This window comes from Pseudorasbora parva, chromosome 8, assembly GCF_024679245.1.
Source record: "Pseudorasbora parva isolate DD20220531a chromosome 8, ASM2467924v1, whole genome shotgun sequence".
Classification (NCBI taxonomy): Eukaryota; Metazoa; Chordata; class Actinopteri; order Cypriniformes; family Gobionidae; genus Pseudorasbora; species Pseudorasbora parva.
In genome coordinates, this window is record NC_090179.1 from 35371287 (window position 1) to 35391445 (window position 20159).

The 20159-nt window shown below is 40.4% G+C and overlaps 3 protein-coding genes across 5 annotated transcripts in view; 2 read left to right on the forward strand and 1 right to left on the reverse strand.

The window, feature by feature from the left end:
• Nucleotides 1-1646: 1646 nt before the first annotated feature.
• pnkp (polynucleotide kinase 3'-phosphatase) lies at nucleotides 1647-6903 on the reverse strand. Its single transcript, XM_067450813.1, has 4 exons — nucleotides 6785-6903; nucleotides 6618-6705; nucleotides 1924-1991; nucleotides 1647-1817 (listed from the first exon to the last, which is right to left on the reverse strand). Exons 1-4 carry the CDS (start codon nucleotides 6901-6903, stop codon nucleotides 1697-1699), a joined length of 396 nt encoding a protein of 131 aa, XP_067306914.1. The 3' UTR covers nucleotides 1647-1696.
• Nucleotides 6904-7423: 520 nt separating this feature from the next.
• LOC137084661 (calcium-activated chloride channel regulator 1-like) lies at nucleotides 7424-18876 on the forward strand. Of its 3 annotated transcripts, none has more exons than XM_067451017.1 (15): nucleotides 7424-7600; nucleotides 8345-8530; nucleotides 10399-10536; nucleotides 11457-11607; nucleotides 11688-11793; nucleotides 11879-12035; nucleotides 12141-12371; nucleotides 12616-12840; nucleotides 12936-13116; nucleotides 14788-14894; nucleotides 14972-15187; nucleotides 15267-15531; nucleotides 15637-15801; nucleotides 15889-16113; nucleotides 16204-18876. In XM_067451017.1, exons 2-15 carry the CDS (start codon nucleotides 8381-8383, stop codon nucleotides 16599-16601), a joined length of 2715 nt encoding a protein of 904 aa, XP_067307118.1. In that variant the 5' UTR covers nucleotides 7424-7600; nucleotides 8345-8380; the 3' UTR covers nucleotides 16602-18876. The 3 variants fall into 3 exon arrangements, with proteins under 3 accessions (XP_067307118.1, XP_067307117.1, XP_067307119.1); XM_067451016.1 differs by having other exon boundaries at nucleotides 7424-7570; XM_067451018.1 differs by lacking the exon at nucleotides 8345-8530 and having other exon boundaries at nucleotides 7424-7570.
• The window catches only part of LOC137084662 (calcium-activated chloride channel regulator 1-like), a 39887-nt gene continuing 27213 nt past the window's right edge, over nucleotides 7486-20159 (forward strand). Inside the window, exon 1 of the mRNA XM_067451024.1 lies at nucleotides 7486-7541. The gene's annotated coding sequence lies outside the window, so the exon portion shown is untranslated. The remainder of the gene's footprint in view (nucleotides 7542-20159) is intronic.

Below are 20159 nucleotides of genomic sequence, written 5' to 3' on the forward strand. Positions count from 1 at the left end.
TAGGGGGCAAGCAAAAAGTACACGCGAGACAAAAAGGCAATTTGAATATTTATAGATGATACTGCACTCACGTGTCACCGTTACTTTAGGCAAATGGTGAAAAGAATAAAAATCAGCTGGCACAAATACTCTTAAACAAACAAAAATACGGACCAACAGAACATCCAAAGAAACTGAAAAAACACAGCTTGTTATCTAACATTACCGGCTTGACATCAGGATCGATCATTCGCACGCAGCCTGTCATCCGCCCGCGGCGGCTATAGTTTCTTTCACACAGAATTCTCACAACCCGCGAAAAGTTCAGACGGCTGATGACATCAGCAGTGGGTAGCACACCTACACATTGCTGGGCCTCTGGGCCGTTCTATTCTATCTATCACTACACATCAAATTTTGATTGGCTAATGACCCACGTCAGTCAAAGCTATGGTCCAATGGAAAATAGCAGCTTCAATGGAAGGCAAGCTATTCTACTAGTGCTGGTCCTCGGGGCTGTGATGCGTTTAGATGATGACATATGGAAAATACACCAAAAATAAATACATTCTTTCTGGAAATATAATCGTAACTATATATATATATATATATATATATATATATATATATATATATATATATATATATATATATATATATATATATATATATATATATATAATGATTTTGACAGGGCCAGCAGAGAAGGCCCTGCTGGCCCTGACGGCCCACCAATGAATATATATATATATATATATATATATATATATATATATATATATATATATATATATATATATATATATATATATATATATATATATATATATATATATATATACTGGGAGATTTACAGCACACAAACACAACATTTAGAATATGAGCTTTTGAAAATTTAGAAAATGATCTCAAGATCTAAATAAAATCTTGTTTTACTGCCAAGAAAAACTAGCCTGACAAGCCAGACCCACATCAAGATGTTTGGTCTGGAAACTCACCATAGACAGGGCTCAAACCGAGAGGCGGGATAAACGGTTGCCTTTCAGACTCCCTCTGCACGCGATAGGATAGCGCTACACCAACCAGAGCAACGAAGGTGAAATGGAGCTCGTTGATAGATTAAACATTTGCCGTATCCGGTCGGCAAAACTCCGAACACATCTTCCCTTTTTAAGAATGACTTCAGTGCCGTTCTTTGTTCTTTTCTCAGAAAAAAGCTTAACTTCAAGTCTTCCAGAGTCGCGGTCAAAGCTAATTCGAAAGACTGCTGTTCGCCAGCTTCTGTGTTTATTGAGAGTTGCTAGATGACACTGGTGCGCAGATTAGATTTGCTGCCCCTAGGGTGCATCTACATTTCTAGGCTAAAGAAAAACTTAAATCACACCCAAACAAAATGAAAAATATTAATAATGAAAAATACCCTGAAAAATACTGAAGCACATTCATTGTATTTAATCAGACTGAAACAAGCAATGGTTTCCTCAATTTATAAAAGAGTTTTATTTGTATTGTCTTGTATGATGGTCGATTTTACCAGCTATGAACACCACATTTAAAAAGTACCAAATTAAAGACGGCGAAACACTAGTATTGAAAAGAAAAAAAACATTTAACACAATATTTAAATTAGCATTGTCAGATATTTTAATGAGCTTCTAGAAGTCTTCTGCTGAGTTCGGTCGCCTTTTTTGTTCTTCATTATTCTCAAACTTCAGACTCAGCCCTCAGAGAACTGCCTGAAGAGGAACTCTGATCTTTTGTCACTGAAACTAGGCACAAAATGAATCTGCAGGATTTCAGAAAAGCCTTCAGACAAACTGGGTGCCACAATTTTATTCCTACAGAGAACAAAAAAAAGAAACCAAAGGGCTTGTATGAGTTAACCAATAAAGATAATGATGATCTGGTAGAGTGGAATAAGCTCGGTTTGCTCCGTTCACTCACTTGTAGCTGTGAAACACCATATCATTGACATGAACGTGCTTGGTGGCAGAAGGAACCATCTCACGAAACTACAGCAAGAAAACAAGATAACATCACTCAGTGACTGACTTTGCATTTCTGTGCTTCAATTGATAATTTGGTAAAATGGAACCATTTTGATTATACAGATTTGTATTTTTTAAAGTCACCATGAAACAGAAGTTGTGATAGTCTTTTCTTCTCTATGGTCAGGGCAGGACTGAGGGGGCTGAGGAGTTCATGTTTGAGCCCTACCTACGCTACAAAACAACTACAACATCATTACGGAATGGCACAAAATAAACACAAATTTAAACATGTTTTGTGCTTCCTAGAACAATTAATATTCAACATGCCTAGCCAAAGTTTAAAGGTAATATTAAGTGCTCTCTAACTTGAGAGGAGCTCAAAACTCTGAAATAACACGGACCGATAAAGCCATGAACAGTATTTTTACATTTATTGTCATATCTCTTTAATTGAATCAATGAATTCAATCGCATGGCTATTATTACCAGTAAAAGTAAGTCAGTATCAATACAGTCCATTTTTGGATTTACATGTACTGTTTAGACATGGAGGTACACATCAAATTATAATTGCATAAAGTAAGTTAAGAGATTAATGTTTTAAATTTAACATTTTAATGTAGAAATATTAAATAAATGAAACAAGTCTACTTTTTAACTATGAAAAACAAATTAGTAGCCTAATTCAATTATTCACAAGTCTAATTTGTTCAGATACGTTGATACTTTGATAAACTAAACACTGTGTTGCCTTTTTATTATTTTGCGGACATTTCCTCCCTATTGCCAGGTGCGCCTGTCGAAACTGCTTTGATTAAAAGGGGCGGGAACAAACCACACAGTCACACATCGGAATGAACCTCATTCCCACAATTTACAAGTGAAGTTAATCCATCTTCACCTCATGGGTTTTGTAAGAGAAGATACATTTTGTGATATAATTGAGATTTATAGTCCACTTTGGTTAGTTATATTTAGACTTGGCTCCATTTGGAAACACCACATAAAGTGAGATGTGTGTATCGACAGGCGCACCTGATGAAACACTTCGGTGCTTCGTTTAGCGACAGTCACGTGACATGGGTGCGTTTCGAAACGTCTGGGCTTCGGGATCTCGACACAGCGTTGAGGCTGAAACGTCAGGTTCGCGTCAGCCATCCCTAATTTCTGAGTGTCCTGTCATCTGTTCACTTCCCGTAGTGAAAGGGGTAAGAGAGAGGTCAGTAGCGCGGGAAGGGGGGTGCTGCGGGGGCTGCAGCCCCCCTCGTTATAGCATCAGCCCCCCTGGTGGGGGGCTGTGGACTAAAATTATGTTGTAGGCCTATTTAAAACATGAAATGAAATAAAATAAATTAAAGTAGACTGACATAACATACTGTGTTTTAATGGGATTAAAATAGTGGATAAGATATAAACTAATTAATAATTATTTTAATAATTCACCAGGAAGTGCTTTCATCCCCATCATGTCACCTAGCTCGCTCTCGTTTGGTCATGGTTAGCAATAAGCAGTAGAAACGTATTTGTAGACTTTTTTTGAGTAACGTTAAGTAAAATTTGGAAATCTTCTCAAATAAAGTTGGTAAACAACAACGACGCTGACCACACCGAAACAAACTCTGTTCAGACATCCGCGAGGTTTGTGAGCTGGACGGTATAAGTTAGCCTACTCTCACCAGTCTGCTGAGGTCGGGACACATGATATTTTACAAACGTGATTATGAATCATTATTTCTCCAAATATGCGCACATGATGGACTAAAAGCCCTGGCAGATGCTGAATATTGTATGTAGCCTATGAACACAAATAAAAAGAATGCTTTATGAGTGATGATTAACGTGTGTCTGTGTATGATCCATGGGCGTCGGAACCATTGTGTGTCGTGAGGACAAGACTCACCCACTTTTAAAGACCAATGATATATTGGACCCACTCACTTTAATCGTCACTAATTCAACACGTCTGTTTACCTACCCCTAACCGAGAAAAACGTATTAGGTGTTTGACTCTTTTTTTTCCACTTTTCTAATATTTTCTCAATTTTTATTGAAAATAAATGCCTTTCTGATCTGTGATGTGAAAAGGGAGTAGAGCAAGTTCGGAAAAAGACAGGGCAAATAACTCAGTGATTTCCGTAATTTTGTCTGGCGCAATCAGTAGCGCAATTACTCCAGCAAAAACAAATTCTGAGACCACCCACAGTTGACACCCATGGTATGATCGCGTTTTAACAAGTAAATCATTTTAAACAACAATAATCTGGGGCGGTGGGTCCGTCTGTGCTCTTTGACGGTAAAGGGGGGTTCTACTACAACACCTGTCTGGTCGCCACTGACAATATAATGACGTCAGACATTATATTGTCAGGGGGGTGAGAAAGGGAGCTCACATCATGTATTAGACACCAGGCTCAGGAGTGGTGCTGTTATGTATGTTTTGATTTTGGTTTAGTTAGGAAGTTTAGTTATGGCGTTTGCGGACGTCAAAGATGTTTTTTTCTACATCTTTTTTTTTGTTAGTTAGTTTAGTTGTTTTGAATCTTTAGTTAGAGAAGTTTTATGTTTGGTTCTTTGATTTAAGCACCATTCGTTTGCTCCTTCTCTCTCCCCATTTTTGATGTCTGTTTGATCCTGACTGCTCGTGTACTTTGCCAATTTACTTTCTATATTATTACTTTTCACTAAATTACTTTACAATAATATTCACATTAAATACTTTTCAAATGAGATTGAGTGTCGCTCGTTCATTTTTCACTATCTGTCACGCACACATCTCTATTGTGTTATGTCTGATATTATGCTAGACATTTTAACATCTAATTAACGAGGGATGTAACAGTAACAAAGGTGCCTCCTACTGGCTGGGGTCCATATGGGCTGCAGCCCAGTCAAGCTCAATGGTAGGTCCAGCCATGCCAGTAAACACATCAGAGAAGTGAATTTTCACAATTTAAAATAAAATAATAATCATAAATCATTTACAACCGATACGGCAATATTGTATACAAAAATAAGCATTGTTAATCTTGATTTCATGGTAACTTTAATGTACGTACAGTATTGTTCAAAATAATAGCAGTACAATGTGACTAACCAGAATAATCAAGGTTTTTAGTATATTTTTTATTGCTACGTGGCAAACAAGTTACCAGTAGGTTCAGTAGATTGTCAGAAAACAAATGAGACCCAGCATTCATGATATCCACGCTCTTAAGGCTGTGCAATTGGGCAATTAGTTGAAAGGGGTGTGTTCAAAAAAATAGCAGTGTCTACCTTTGACGGTACAAACTATTTTGTACAAACATTTTTCCTGTGAATCACTAAACTAATATTTAGTTGTATGACCACAGTTTTTTAAAACTGCTTGACATCTGTGTGGCATGGAGTCAACCAACTTGTGGCACCTCTCAGCTGTTATTCCACTCCATGATTCTTTAACAACATTCCACAATTCATTCACATTTCTTGGTTTTGGTTCAGAAACAGCATTTTTGATATCACCCCACAAGTTCTCAATTGGATTAAGGTCTGGAGATTGGGCTGGCCACTCCATAACATTAATTTTGTTGGTTTGGAACCAAGACTTTGCCCGTTTACTAGTGTGTTTTGGGTCATTGTCTTGTTGAAACAACCATTTCAAGGGCATGTCCTCTTCAGCATAGGGCAACATGACCTCTTCATGTATTTTAACATATGCAAACTGATCCATGATCCCTGGTATGCGATAAATAGGCCCAACACCATAGTAGGAGAAACATGCCCATATCATGATGCTTGCACCTCCATGCTTCACTGTCTTCACTGTGTACTGTGGCTTGAATTCAGAGTTTGGGGGTCGTCTCACAAACTGCCTGTGGCCCTTGGACCCAAAAAGAACAATTTTACTCTCATCAGTCCACAAAATGTTCCTCTGTAACCTCTTCTGCACATGCCTTTTTTTTTAACGGAGGGACTTTGCGGGGGATTCTTGAAAATAGATTAGCTTCACACAGACGTCTTCTAACTGTCACAGTACTTACAGGTAACTCCAGACTGTCTTTGATCATCCTGGAGGTGATCATTGGCTGAGCCTTTGCCATTCTGGTTATTCTTCTATCCATTTTGATGGTTGTCTTCCGTTTTCTTCCACGTCTCTCTGGTTTTGCTCTCCATTTTAAGGCATTGGAGATCATTTTAGCTGAACAGCCTATCATTTTTTGCACCTCTTTATAGGTTTTCCCCTCTCTAATCAACTTTTTAATCAAATTACGCTGTTCTTCTGAACAATGTCTTGAACGACCCATTTTCCTCAGCTTTCAAATGCATGTTCAACAAGTGTTGGCTTCATCCTTAAATAGGGGCCACCTGATTCACACCTGTTTCTTCACAAAATTGATGACCTCAGTGATTGAATGCCACACTGCTATTTTTTTGAACACACCCCTTTCAACTAATTCAACTAATTGCCCAATTGCCCAGCCTTAAGAGCGTGCATATCATGAATGCTGGGTCTTGTTTGTTTTCTGACAATCTACTGAACCTACTGGTAACTTGTTTGCCACGTAGCAATAAAAAAATATACGAAAAACCTTGATTATTCTGGTTAGTCACATTGTACTGCTATTATTTTGAAAAATACTGTACTAATACATACAGTAAAGACCGTACCCTGTTGTTATGCTTTGCTTGTTCCAGACTGGCTGTGAAGTTGAAACACCTGCAGGGGACTCCAGCGCTTTGACTGACATCTACATATCTGTGGAGAAAATCATTGACGGTGCCATTTCAGTTGAAAAGATAAAACAAGCATCTGCTTTGGAAACTGAGGTAGGCACCTTTTTCTAGACTCAGCGTCAGGGTTAGTGTTGTCCACCACTACGCTCTGGCCTTCCTTTAGAGCGCGTTCACAGGCTGACACAATGCTGCCACGAGCCAAGCAAGTCCTAGAGTTCATGTGCAGATTTTACAGCATTACAGGCAGTTAAAGGACAATTCAGGTGAAAAATTAACCTAGGGGTAATTAACACATGGTTACCGAGTAGATCGTTCTCGGGATGCATTTTCATGAAAATCAAATGTAAAGAGTTTTATCTCTAAAAACAGATTAGCCTTTAACGCTTGTCCATGGGTCACAGAGTAAATAAAATTAAATCGCTAGTTAATACCACTAACAAGGCTCAAAATAGCCTCACACTAACACGGTAGCATAATGATGGTCCCTATTGTAATATTTACCATTTTATAATCAGTAGTGTAGAAAAGTTCATGAAAGTGTCACTCCACAATACAATAGCTAAGTAAATATGTATGCAGTCATTGTGCGAACTGTTAAAACATTTGTTTACACATTTTGCTGTTGATAGGGCTGACATTTTATACCACCATTTAAGATAAATCTTATCTCAAACCCGTCGCACCTGCGCAGCGAATCGGGGAGCTGTTCGAGGTTCGTGTGGCTTGTCATCTGTTGTTGGGTGAGACAGACACATGCTGGTGTCTGTGAGCTTCGTGTGCTGAGACCGCTGCAGAACGGAACAGAGATTTTTCTGTCTACTCTTGACCTCTGTGGTCCGTTTGGTCACCAGATTCACCACTAAGGTTGTACTGCCTATTGGTCAGAGGTGGGTAGAATATCCAAAAACTGTACTCAAGTAAGTACTTGTAGAAATATTTACTGAAAGAAAAAGTGAAAGTAGTCTATGGGATGATTTTAATCTCAAAACGATTAATACATGCGTGCACAATTATCCATGAACTTTTTACTATCCACAAATGCCTTTCAACTTTGAACACAGAATTGCATGAATGTGCTGCAGTTTGTACAAATAGAGACATTTTTGTGAATAGAAATGTTTTATTTTTCATTTGTGTATAATTTGTGCATACCACAAAGATGTGCATTTGTGGATCATGTAACACGTGCATTTATTGACGTGTTTTCTGCTTTGATCTCATTTGAATTTGAGACTTTCAATTCGTGTTTTCAAGCATTTCACAACCCACACAACTATCAGTGAACACGCCTGGTGCTGATTATTAATGTATGCACAAAGGTGTATTTCTACATTTAAACTAAAACTACCACTTGTGTGTGCAAAATCCAGATATAGCCCACATATTAACTAACGAGTGCAATGTCGCCCAACGTAACAAATTAAAAGTACAGTATTTTCATTAGAAACTTACGAGGTAAAGTAAATGTAACTTCCAAAAAATATACTCTTAAAAGTACAATAGTCTTAGTGCATGTCATTGTGCTTCATTACATTCTTCCAAAATATCATGGTCTACACCCACTTTATCTCTGATCAAATGTTTAAACATATATTTTTTTTAAACATTTAGTAATTTCTTGTCTTTCAATTTAATATTTGACTTGATATGGTTCAAAACAGGGTTTCTGGAGTTGATTTAGTCTAAACTCTACAGCTATGGACTCAAAGAAGGGTTTTGTCTTATTATGGATGTTGCTGTCGTCCACCTCCACTGGAATCAAACTAGATGGAAATGGTTATGTTGACGTTATCATTGCTATCAGTTCAAAAGTACCACAGGATAACACACTGATTGATAAAATAAAGGTAAATATGTACTTTATTAAGCAAAATATGCATTAATGTTTTTAGTTGCTTTTGTCAAAGATAATATTTAGTTGTCGTTCTAGGTGCCCTAGAATGATTTGAAACAATATGTTAAATTGTTCTCTGATATTTACATAGAGGCTATGTGGCTTATTTAAGGGCAAAAATTGTCCAGATACAGTTTTACACGTCCATTTACAACCCTATAAATTGTCCCTATGTAATGCTCTGTTTTTGCCTTATTTGGAAGGGTCATGAATATTAATGTTAAGCTCTGCTCTAATTGGCTTATTTCAGCCGCTCACACTGACTGAATGACACTAAGCAGAAAATCTCAAATGGAGATTGATAAAATGCAGCTTACTTGTTTATTGGTGTTTTCAGATCATCCCCACGCAAGAAAGAGCTCGCGTGCTTGCGGTTGCCAGATTTCAGTCATTTAAATCCCCCAAACAGAGCTTTTCTGTGAAAAGAACACATATACTATACTGTGTTTTACCTAAACATGTCCAATCTGGATATTCTTCAGTTTAAGACGCTGAGCAAAGCTTGCTTGAAATGGGCCGAACAAACGAACGATTTTGAATTAAATTGTTGTGGTATTTGTTTATAAACATTGTTAGGGGTTAACAGCTTATGACCCAGGACCAGCAGTGAAGAAACGAAGACAGAGTCAGGATTGCAATTAATTAAAAGAAAAATGTGCTTAGAATAGTTTGCAGTTTCAAAAGCAGAAGCCAGCTTCAAGTCTCACAAGGAGTTCGTAGGCCGCGCTCCCTCTCTCACCGTCTCGTTGCCTCGCCCTATCGTACATACAATTGTCCCAACAGTTATACCGTTTTCAAGGTCTTATCCACGTCATTACTGCAATGTGGATGGTTCTGATTGGCTCAGAGACCATGCACAGTCATGGTAAATTTCCACTCAAGTCAGTTAATCTGATGCATGTTTCCACTGACGTATCACTTGTTGACGCTTTCACCCCAGAATTAGGCCCGCAGTGACCTTCCAGATCTGGAGCAGGCGCCAGCTTGCCCAGAACAACAAGTCCACCCATCTCTTAGGGTGCCCATTGTACACCATTCTGATCTGTAACACAGAATATTGCGCACATACATAGATACACAGTCTCTCCAAGGTTGGAGCTGATTAAGCTCCAGTTCTAACCATTTCTTACCAAAACATACTGATAACATGTGCTTTCTTTTAGTGAGAGGGACACACAATAGTACAGGCAATATTCATTTTGAGTCTTTAGTGTTTCAGTAAAAGGAAATATAAAAGGAATAAAACATAATAAATTAAATGAAAGACAAATCCATATTTCATATCTGGAAGCCGGGCTAAGTGAGCAAACGCTGTTACTGCACTCCTGACATGTTAGGGGTGTGTGATACCTCAAATCCAAACACATGACCTTGTTGCCAGTGTTTAGTGACACATTACACATCTCTAGCCCAGTCCCTCAGTCACTCCTCAGAGACCAAATACACACTTTAGAAAACAAGAAACTAAAACAAAATCATAACTAGATAGAATCATTATAATAATACAGGATAAATATTGATTAAAGTTTTGATTATGAAGTTAATTGGGATATAAATATATACAGGTATATTGAAGCGGCAGTGGATTTCAGAATCCCCCCCTTCAACATCAACCATAACTTAAACAAACTTAAACAACTTGTTATTTCACTATGGCAAGGTTAATCAAATTTTTCATTCTAGGGCACCTTTAAAGAAAATCAAAGAAAGAAATATAATGAAGTTTTATTAACAGTATTTGGGAATGAACAAATTAAAGTATAATTATTTTTATAAAAACTGTATACAAATTGAGTTTTTCCTCATTTTTCTTTCTGACAGGATATGGTCACTGAAGGGTCGGTTCATCTTCATCAAGCATTGGATAAAAAGGTCTATTTCAAAGAAGCTACGATTCTAGTTCCACCCCACTGGAATAGTAAGGAATTTTCCAGAGCAAGAACAGAGTCCTTTGAAAAGGTACAGAGAATTATGCCATTTCATCATATTTGTTAAATATTAATGGTACCCTAGAATGATTTGAAACAATATGTTAAATTGTTCTCTGATATCTACATAGAGGGTATGTGGCTTGTCAAATGACTATAGTTTTATTTTATATGGTGGAAAAGGTGACGTTTGCTAGAAGGATCGAATGAACGATCTAAGCAAAGTATCTAAGGTTGTATTTTGTAATACAAAATAATATTACCCTTTGTCATTAGACACACTATTTAGTTTGGTATGGTACTTGGTGTTTCCTATTGTTACTGTAATCTAGACAATGCTGTCTCTCTAAGAAACTTTCAATTTAATCAGAAATTGTTTAAACAGTCAATAAGTGGATAAATCACTACTTACTGCTTGCAGGAATATAGTTGCCCTTTTCTTCAGTTTAAGACGCTGAGCGAAGCTTGCTTGAAATGGGCCGAACAAATGAACGAGCTTGAATTAAATTGTTGTGGTATCGGATTATAAATATCAACCATGACTGTTGACATTTATTATCTGTGGGAAGGTTAGAAAAGTCCTCAGGTCTCCTGAACAGCCTGGAACATGAAGTGTGTCTATGCAAGCTTGTACCTGATGATTCGCTCCATTTCGCTCCATGTTTGGACAGATGCAAATGTTGGGGGCGTGCATATAAATGATCCCCAATGCTTGCGTCTCAGTTGGCGTTATGTTGAGAGGCACTTTTTTTTCCATGGAGTTTTGGATTCATGAGATTTACATAGATGTAGGAGGCAATGATGTTTGAGACTCACAGTATGTGATGTCCATGTACTGAACTCTAATTATTTCACTATGGCAACGTTAATTCAATTTTTCATTCTAGGGCACCTTTAATGTTCAGTTGTTTCAATAAGATACTGCTGACACAATTTCTGTATGAAATGCAGGCAAAAATAATAATTGACAATGCTAAACCAGCATACGGTGATGAACCCTACACTCATCAGTATGGTGAATGTGGAGCTGAGGGTCAGTACATTCATTTCACCCCAAACTTCCTCCGAGACGACACACTCATTAATTTTTATGGGTCAAGAGGTGAATGTCATCTGTTATCCTACTGTATAACATTAATGCAGTCATCTGTTGGCTTTACTAACAAGAATGTTTGTTTGCAGGAACGGTCCTGCTTCATGAATGGGCTCATCTGAGATGGGGCGTATATGATGAATACAGTGAAACCGAGCCATTCTACCTCTCTAATGGCCATATTGAAGCTACAAGGTCATAAAACTTTAACAAAAAGAAAGCGTATTATTAAAATCTCATTTGAAATGATCTCAACTATTTATTTCCTTCCTATCTTTAGGTGTAGCAAAGACATAAAAGGTCAGATTTATGATGAATCACGCCAACCGTGCCACACTTATCCACAAACTTCACTACAGACTAAACGGTGCAATTTTTATCCTGACAAAAATCAAACAACATACACTTCCATAATGTTCTCCCCAAGCCTGGACTCTGTAAGTACAGATTTTACATGTTTCCACACATGCTAAATGTATCTTTTGCAATGAATTCATGCAAACATATAGAATTGATTGATTATTCAGAATATCTGGTTTCAGGTGAGTACATTTTGTCGTGAAAAAGAGCACAATTATGAAGCCCCAAATTTGCAAAATAAAAAATGTGGCAAAGCAGCATGGACTGTGATATTTGAGGATTCTGTGGATAAAGACGCACTTCGTTCTCTAGAACCAATGAAGTCCTCTCCACCAGCACCATCCTTCAAAGTTGTGCAGAGAATGCATCGAGTTGTTTGTCTCGTCCTTGATGTCTCAGGAAGCATGGAAAAAGTATGCAAAAACATTAACTTCACATCACTGTTAAAAAAAGTCAGGTCTCCAATTGAAAATGTCCATTTTTTTATAATCTAAATTTTTTAGTTGGCCAAATTGAATTTCTGTGAATTAAATTGCGTTGTCAATTGGAATCTGTGTTGAAAACAAAAGATGCTTTCTTATAACCTTTAGTGCTCTGATGTGAGCTCAATCATTTTGAAAACTGAGAAAGCATGAAAACTGATACCACATTTTCCAGGACTCCAGAATCCTTCGACTCCAGCAGGCTGCCACATATTTCCTGCGGAACATCATTGAGGATCAAGCCAGTGTTGGAATTGTGACCTTTAGTACTAATGCTAATACTCTCAGCCCCTTGATTACCATTGACAACGAGTCCAAACGAGAGAATCTCATCGGATTTTTGCCAAAAGTAGCAGACGGATGGACAAACATGTGTAAAGGCCTCAATCTAGGCTTGGAGGTACCATATTTATATGTTTATGATTTGTTCAGTAGCCTATATAGCCTACAGTTTGTTTTATGCTAATGTTCTGTATTTGTCCTCAAAACTTAAAGGTACTCAAAAAGGACAATGGGGATGTAGTAGGGGATGAAATCATTTTTCTGACAGATGGTGAAGCGACGGACGATATTAATAATTGTGTTCCGGCTGCACTTAAAAGTGGTGCTATTATACACACAATAGCGTTGGGTGCTAAAGCAGATAAAGCACTGAGGGAAATGGCTGACAAAACTGGTAAGTAACATTGTTGCATAATAACGTTCAGTGTTTCAGATAAAAAGTCCCAGTTAAAAATGAATTAATTTCATTACTTAGACCAGCAGTTCCCTTTCAGTTGGTCACGTTCGACGTACGTCAGAACTAGACTGACGAATGGGGATCACTTCTGGAGACCCTATCAGCTTCGAGATTTAGAAAACGGGCCAATGGACATTGGCTTGCGTGCTTTGCATAGCGCACCCCGCCCCGTTGCGCGGGTATAAAGCGGAGGCGCTCACCACGCACCATTGTCATTCACTTCGGAGCCGAACGGCGTTGATGAACCATCTGACTGCCTGCTATCTAGCAAGAGAGAGAGAAAGCGTGTGCCGGGGGAAATCGCTCTTGTGTTGGCCAGATGGCACGAGACAGCGCGACCGCGATCTCACTGCTGCTGAGAGAGCTGCTGTTTTCACAGCAAACTGAGCAAGTTACACACACACACATACACCACACACAGTTGGTTCGGTGGGCGTGTTCCTTTTTCTGGTGAGAGCAGAAAACAGGCTGCACACAAATCCTGTCATTTCTGCCGCGGTCGATCCCTGGGTGCTTCAACACCTAAAAGAGCAGATTTTCCTCACAAAAAGAGCTACACGGGTGACGTGCTGTCCTTTTCAGGATGTCTTTCCACCCGTGCGTTTCTGGATGCGGTCGTTCCCTGTCGCCCGCTGGCGGTCACAAGCGCACGTGTCTGGGCTTACAGCACTCTTACAGCACAACATGACTATCGCGGCGCTGAGGTCGAGACTCGCCTTCCTCCGGGAAGGGGGAGTCCCCCTACCCATAGCTCAATCTAGGTCTATTCCTGCCCAGCAGAATAGACCTACTTTGATGGATGGCCGGGGTGACCTGAGGATTACAGTTAGGACAAACCCATCGAGTGAGCCTCCGCGGGACCCTAATCCCTCACGAGTGCTGCAACCGGTGGTGTTTTCGGGAGACCCCGTCGGCCCCCCACATGCGCGGCCGACGGTGTCATTTGGGGCACCCGCGGACGAACAGATGTCGATCGCTGCATCGGAGGGGGAGTTTCAGTCCTCTGGGGATGAAGATTCGACTGTACTGCCTCCCTCTGGGAGAGTGGCAACGGTCGAGTCGGACCCCGAGTTGATGGCTATGCTTTCCGGGGATGCCGAAAAGGTCGGGCTTGAGTGGAACCCTCCACCACGTCCCGAGCCTTCTAGGTTGGATGATTGTTTTCTCGGGGCGGGCCGTGCTGGTTCATTGTTCACTTCATTGTACCCAAGAAAAGCGGCGGGTTACGGCCGATCTTGGATCTGCGGTTCTTGAACCGGTCCCGTCTCAGGCTACCAGTCAGAATGTTAACGCAGGAACGCGTTCTCTGACGCATCCGTCCCTGAGATTGGCCTTTTTTGGCTGGTCTCGAGATTATAGGTCTACTATGCAACTGTTCCTACTCAACCCACAAAATCAAACCAGCGTCTCTGGCATGGAAGTATAGTCATGCTAACAAGGATTTTAAAGACCGCAGCCTTTAGCGTCAGTCTAATGTGCCTCTTGAGACCAGGGGAGTGAGGTTTACACGCACAGCTCTCATAAGTAGGCCTAAATCACAATAGTCATATTATGAATGCGTGTTTATTATCCAGTGCATATTTCTCTTATGTTCTATGTTGGAATTAGGTGGGAAATTTATCACAGCCAGTGATGACATTCTCTCTAATCAGCTACTGAATGGATTTTCTTCACTAATAATACCAACAGGAGATCAAACAAAAGACCCAGTTCAGGTTTGACAAGTAATTACTCATTCAGTCAAGGTAAATGACTTTAATATTCTAATATTTCATTTGTATCACCACTTTAGTTAGAAAGTCAGGGAATAAAAACATCAGACTGGTTCAATGGGACAATATCAGTGGATCAGACCATTGGTACCAACACAAGCTTTACAATAACCTATGAAAAAGGTTTACCTCACATTTCCATACGGTCCCCAAGTGGCTCAACCTACTATCAAGCACAGATGCGTCATGATCAATCAGCAAAAACAGTCACTTTAAAAGTTCCAGGAATTGCAGAGGTATGACAGTCAGCACAAGATGTCATTAACTTTCCTAAAACGTTTCCATTCATTAATAATACTATTGTGTGTTTACTAGCCTGGGGACTGGAAGTACAGTATCCAAAGTCAAGCACTTCAGTCTCTGACTATAACAGCAACGAGTCAAGCGGCGCGCGCTGATGTTCCCCCAATCATTGTCAAAACCCGCACAAACCAGCAGTTCAGTGACGGCACTAAACCCATCATAGTGTTTGCTGAGGTCAGTCAGAATTACAAGGCTGTAATAAATGCTGAAGTGTGGGCTACCCTGGAGTCTGACTCTGGGTCCACACAAATATTACAACTCCTGGACAATGGAGCAGGTAAATTACCTAATATTTTTGTTTAAAATATATAGTTTGTGCACTCAACTGAGATTTAAACTATATAGCCAAAAGTGCTCAAATAAATCGAGAAGTGTTTTACAGGAGCTGATGCTTTCAAAGATGATGGCGTCTATTCCAAATATTTCACACAGATGAAAAAAGGAAAAAGCAGCTTGAAAGTAAGAGTGAAGAATCAAAATGGACAAGCCAGATTAACTCTTCCAAAAAGTGGTGGTGCCCCATACATACCTGGATATGTGGTGAACGGTAAACCATGAGATCGAGACTCCTAAAGCTAACCGTTCAAACATTTCCTCGACTTTAAATGTATTCATGCGGTTCCTCCAATTTTAGGTGTGGTGGAGCTGAACCCTCCAAAGCCTCCAGTTTCAGAGGAATCACTTGCAATCGGAACTTTTACCAGAACAGCCACCGGAGAGAGTTTTGAGGTGGTTCTTAAAAGCACAACTCCACTAAATTTCCCTCCTAATAAAATCACAGATCTGAGTGCTGAGATCCAGGAGAACTCTGTGCTTCTCATCTGGACGGCTCCTGGTGAAGACCTTGACCATGGGAGAGGTAATGCATACAATTATTACAAAATAAATGTCATAATCAAAAAATAATGTATATTGTATAGGCCTCACAATGTGTTTCTTTACTTTTAAGCTAAATCTTATGAGATCAGGTGGAGCTATGACCTTCAAGAGCTTCGACTCAACTTCAGCAATGCTCATGAAGTCAACACAACCGTCCCACCGCAGGAGGCCGGATCAGTTGAACAGCATTCATTCAATCTCAGTTTCTCAATCAAAAATGGCACCGCAATGTTTTTTGCTATTCAGTCTGAGGACAAAGAAAATGTAAAATCTCAACTCTCAAACATTGCTCGAGCTTCAAAGATCCTCCCTGATCCAAAACCCACAGAAATGCCAGATCTAGACCTGAAGTTGGCGTTTCTTGCCATTTCTGTTTGTCTTGCAATTGTGGGGATTATTGTTGGGATAGCAACATGGGCGTTGAGACGAAAAAAACGTTATAGTTTTTATACTACAACCAGCACTTAAAAGTTCACACTTACATCAAATTAAAAAGAGTAAAGATTATGCGTATTCGGCATGGTCTCTGGGGGAGGGTTCTGAATTTTGGCCTGAATCCAGAGTACTCCCCCAGAGAAATTAGAATTGTTTATATTGGAAATGCTTGTTCAAAATTCATATAATTAAACTTTCACTCAGATGACGACTGCTGTTAAGTTCAAGTTTTAATTTAGCTATTGTTGCAATAACCCTGCAAATAAATAAATGTGTCTAAAGCATTGATTTAAAGTTCAAATTATGCCCATGTCTAAAAAAGATTTGTGCACTCCCATTATGAATTAAGTAAAAATTAATAAATAGTTCCATTTCTCAGTAGAAAGCTTGTATATACAGGTCCTTCTAAAAAAATTGGCATATTGTGATAAAGTTCATTATTTTCCATAATGTAATGATAAAAATTAAACTTTCATATATTTTAGATTCATTGCACACCAACTGAAATATTTCAGGTCTTTTGTTGTTTTAATATTGATGATTTTGGCATACAGTTCATGAAAACCCAAAATTCCTATCTAAAACAATTAGCATATTTCATCCGACCAATAAAAGAAAGGTGTTTTTAATGCAAAAAAAGTCAACCTTCAAATAATTATGTTCAGTTATGCACTCAATACTTGGTCGGGAATCCTTTTGCAGAAATGACTGCTTCAATGCGGCGTGGCATGGAGGCGATCAGCCTGTGGCACTGCTGAGGTGTTATGGAGGCCCAGGATGCTTCGTTAGCCGCCTTAAGCTCATTCAGAGTGTTGGGTCTTGCGTCTCTCAACTTTCTCTTCACAATATCCCACAGACTCTCTATGGGGTTCAGTTCAGGAGAGTTGGCAGGCCAATTGAGCACAGTAATACCATGCTCATTAAACCATTTACCAGTGGTTTTTGCACTGTGAGCAGGTGCCAGGTCGTGCTGAAAAACGAAATCTTCCTCTCCATAAACCTTTTCAGCAGATGGAAGCATGAAGTGCTCCAAAATCTCCTGATAGTTAGCTGCATTGACCCTGCCCTTGATAAAACACAGTGGACCAACACCAGCAGCTGACATGGCACCTCAGACCATCACTGACTGTGGGTACTTGACACTGGACTTCAGGCATTTTGGCATTTCCTTCTCCCCAGTCTTCCTTCAGACTCTGGCATCTTGATTTCCGAATGACATGCAAAATTTGCTTTCATCTGAAAAAAGTACTTTGGACCACTGAGCAACAGTCCAGTGCTGCTTCTCTGTAGCCCAAAAGTGGCTTGACCTGGGGAATGCGGCACCTGTAGGCCATTTCCTGCACACACCTGTGCACGGTGGCTCTGGATGTTTCTACTCCAGACTCAGTCCACTGCTTCCGCAGGTCCCCCAAGGTCTGGAATCGGTCCTTCTCCACAATCTTCCTCAGGGTCCGGTCACCTCTTCTCGTCGTGCAGCGTTTTTTGCCACACTTTTTCCTTCCCACAGACTTCCCACTGAGGTGATACAGCACTCTGGGACCATGATCCCCATGACCCTGGGATACACAGAACCATGATCCCCTTACGAAAATTAAACATGGTTGTATGTAGGGATGTCACAAGTACCGGTACTTCAGTACCAAGTACATACTGAAATGTTAAAAATGTGACTGTATAGCATCGACTCACAAGTAGACTATATTCGGTCCCGCAGCTGTGTTCAGTCGCGTCACGCAGGGCTCCAGACTGTAGCCGAAAATATACGAGTCTCTGTGTATATTACATACTATTTAAATATTACTTCTCCATGATTTGCGTCTCTGTGTGAATGACGGGCGCGCGCGTCATATCATGAACACAGAGACTCAAAAGTCACGGCAACCCGTCAAAATAAAAGTTTGATTTAAACGTGAATAAATTGACAGAATATATTAGGTTTGTAGTTGTCATTGTTGCCAATTTTAACACATTTGTGTATTGTACCATTTGTCAAGCAATAAAAATGATTGTTTTAACAGTCTAAACATGCATTCTTCATTTGTTCTTTCATGATTGTCTAGTTTTACAGTAGGCTAATGCACAAGAATAACCCATAATAGCAAATCCATTAATGGTAAACAAAAAAAAATTGACTACATTTTGGGTTTTCTCAACAGCCCAGCCTGTTGGGTTAAAATGCCACTGGGTTAATTTAACCCAGCATGGGTTCTGTCCAATATTTACCCAGCGCTGGATTGCCAATTGGGTTCTTTTTAACCCAGCCATTTTTAGAGTGCATGAACTGGCTTTTTACAAAAAATGTACACGGTTGTCTGAGGTCAACTAATGACGTTTGTGTGGTTTTTACATTCCAAAACATCATAACTAATAAATAATAGGCTATTTTCTACAATGGCTTTGAGGCTCTCTTCTGAACGCTGGGTTTTGATGGGCGTGACATTGTCACGGTTCATGGATTCCCTGTCTCACTCTTGGGTGCGTGTTGAATGTAGGTGAGGGCGGAGCCTGGGATTGGCTCATCACGCACCTGTGGCTGATCACCTGCACCAGCTGCAACTCATCACCTTCACCCTATTTAGTCTCTCTGTTTCTCTCTTGTCTTTGTCAGAGCGTTGTTGGATGTTTCCCCTTGTGTCTCCGTGTTGGTTGTCGTTTCCCCCTTCCGTGAAACGCTGGATCCCTTCCCGGATTACCTGTACCGACCTCCCGAGTCACAGCTGCTCACAGCCTGCCCGTGTCGCCAACAGAGCCTCTCTCACTGCTCTGTCTTATCCGGACTTCTTCACTGTTCTGAGTTTTGACTTCTGTGACACTATCCGTCAAATAAACTGAATTACTTGCTTTTGAATCCTGCCTCTGTGAATCCGTTACAGAACGCTCTGACCAACCATGGATTCAGCGAGTATCAACGCCCTACTGACCAGCAGCAACGAGAGACTGGACCAGCAGGAGGCGAACTTAACTGCCACAGGACAGGCAGTACACACCTTGGTGGCACGGGTGGCCGAGCTGACCCAACAGATGCAACAACTCGTCGGTCCCACTGTGCCCGACCCACCGCCGATTCCCCACACACCATCTGCATCGCGACAACCGGAACCACGTCTGCCTACCCCCGAGAATTATGCCGGTGAGAGCAATTATTGCAGAGCCTTCCTTACCAAGTGTTCCTTGTTTTTCGCTCTTCAACCGCAGACTTTCAACACAGAGAGATCCAAGGTGGCATTCGTCCTCACCCTGCTCTCCGGACGAGCCGCACTTTGGGGAACGGCGGTGTGGGAGAACCAACATCCTTGCTGCTCCTCGTTCCAGACGCTGGCGGCAGAGATGAGAAGGGTGTTTGACCGAGCGGTGACCGGAAGAGAAGCGGCACGTCAACTCGCAGAACTCCGCCAAGGTAACCGCTCGGTCTCGGACTATTCCATCGAGTTCCGCACCCTGGCCGCCGAGTGCAAGTGGAACGAGGAGGCACAGTGGGACATGTTCCTGCATGGGCTGGCTGACCGCATCCAGAAGGAGATATTCGCCATCGACCTTCCGGAGAAGATTGACGGTCTCATTGATCTTGCTTTGAGGGTGGACGCTCGTCTG

Coding starts and splice junctions, on each gene's coding strand:
- pnkp (XM_067450813.1), bottom strand. CDS start 6,903: ATGAACTCTAGGACTTGCTTGGCTCGTGGCAGCATTGTGTCAGCCTGT. Junction 1,992..6,617: donor AAGCAAAGCATAACAACAGG/GTACGGTCTTTA, acceptor TTCTTGCTGTAG/TTTCGTGAGATGGTTCCTTC. Junction 1,818..1,923: donor ATGGTGTTTCACAGCTACAA/GTGAGTGAACGG, acceptor TGTTCTCTGTAG/GAATAAAATTGTGGCACCCA.
- LOC137084661 (XM_067451017.1), top strand. CDS start 8,381: ATGGACTCAAAGAAGGGTTTTGTCTTATTATGGATGTTGCTGTCGTCC. Junction 12,372..12,615: donor TCTCAGGAAGCATGGAAAAA/GTATGCAAAAAC, acceptor CACATTTTCCAG/GACTCCAGAATCCTTCGACT. Junction 13,117..14,787: donor GGAAATGGCTGACAAAACTG/GTAAGTAACATT, acceptor TGTTGGAATTAG/GTGGGAAATTTATCACAGCC.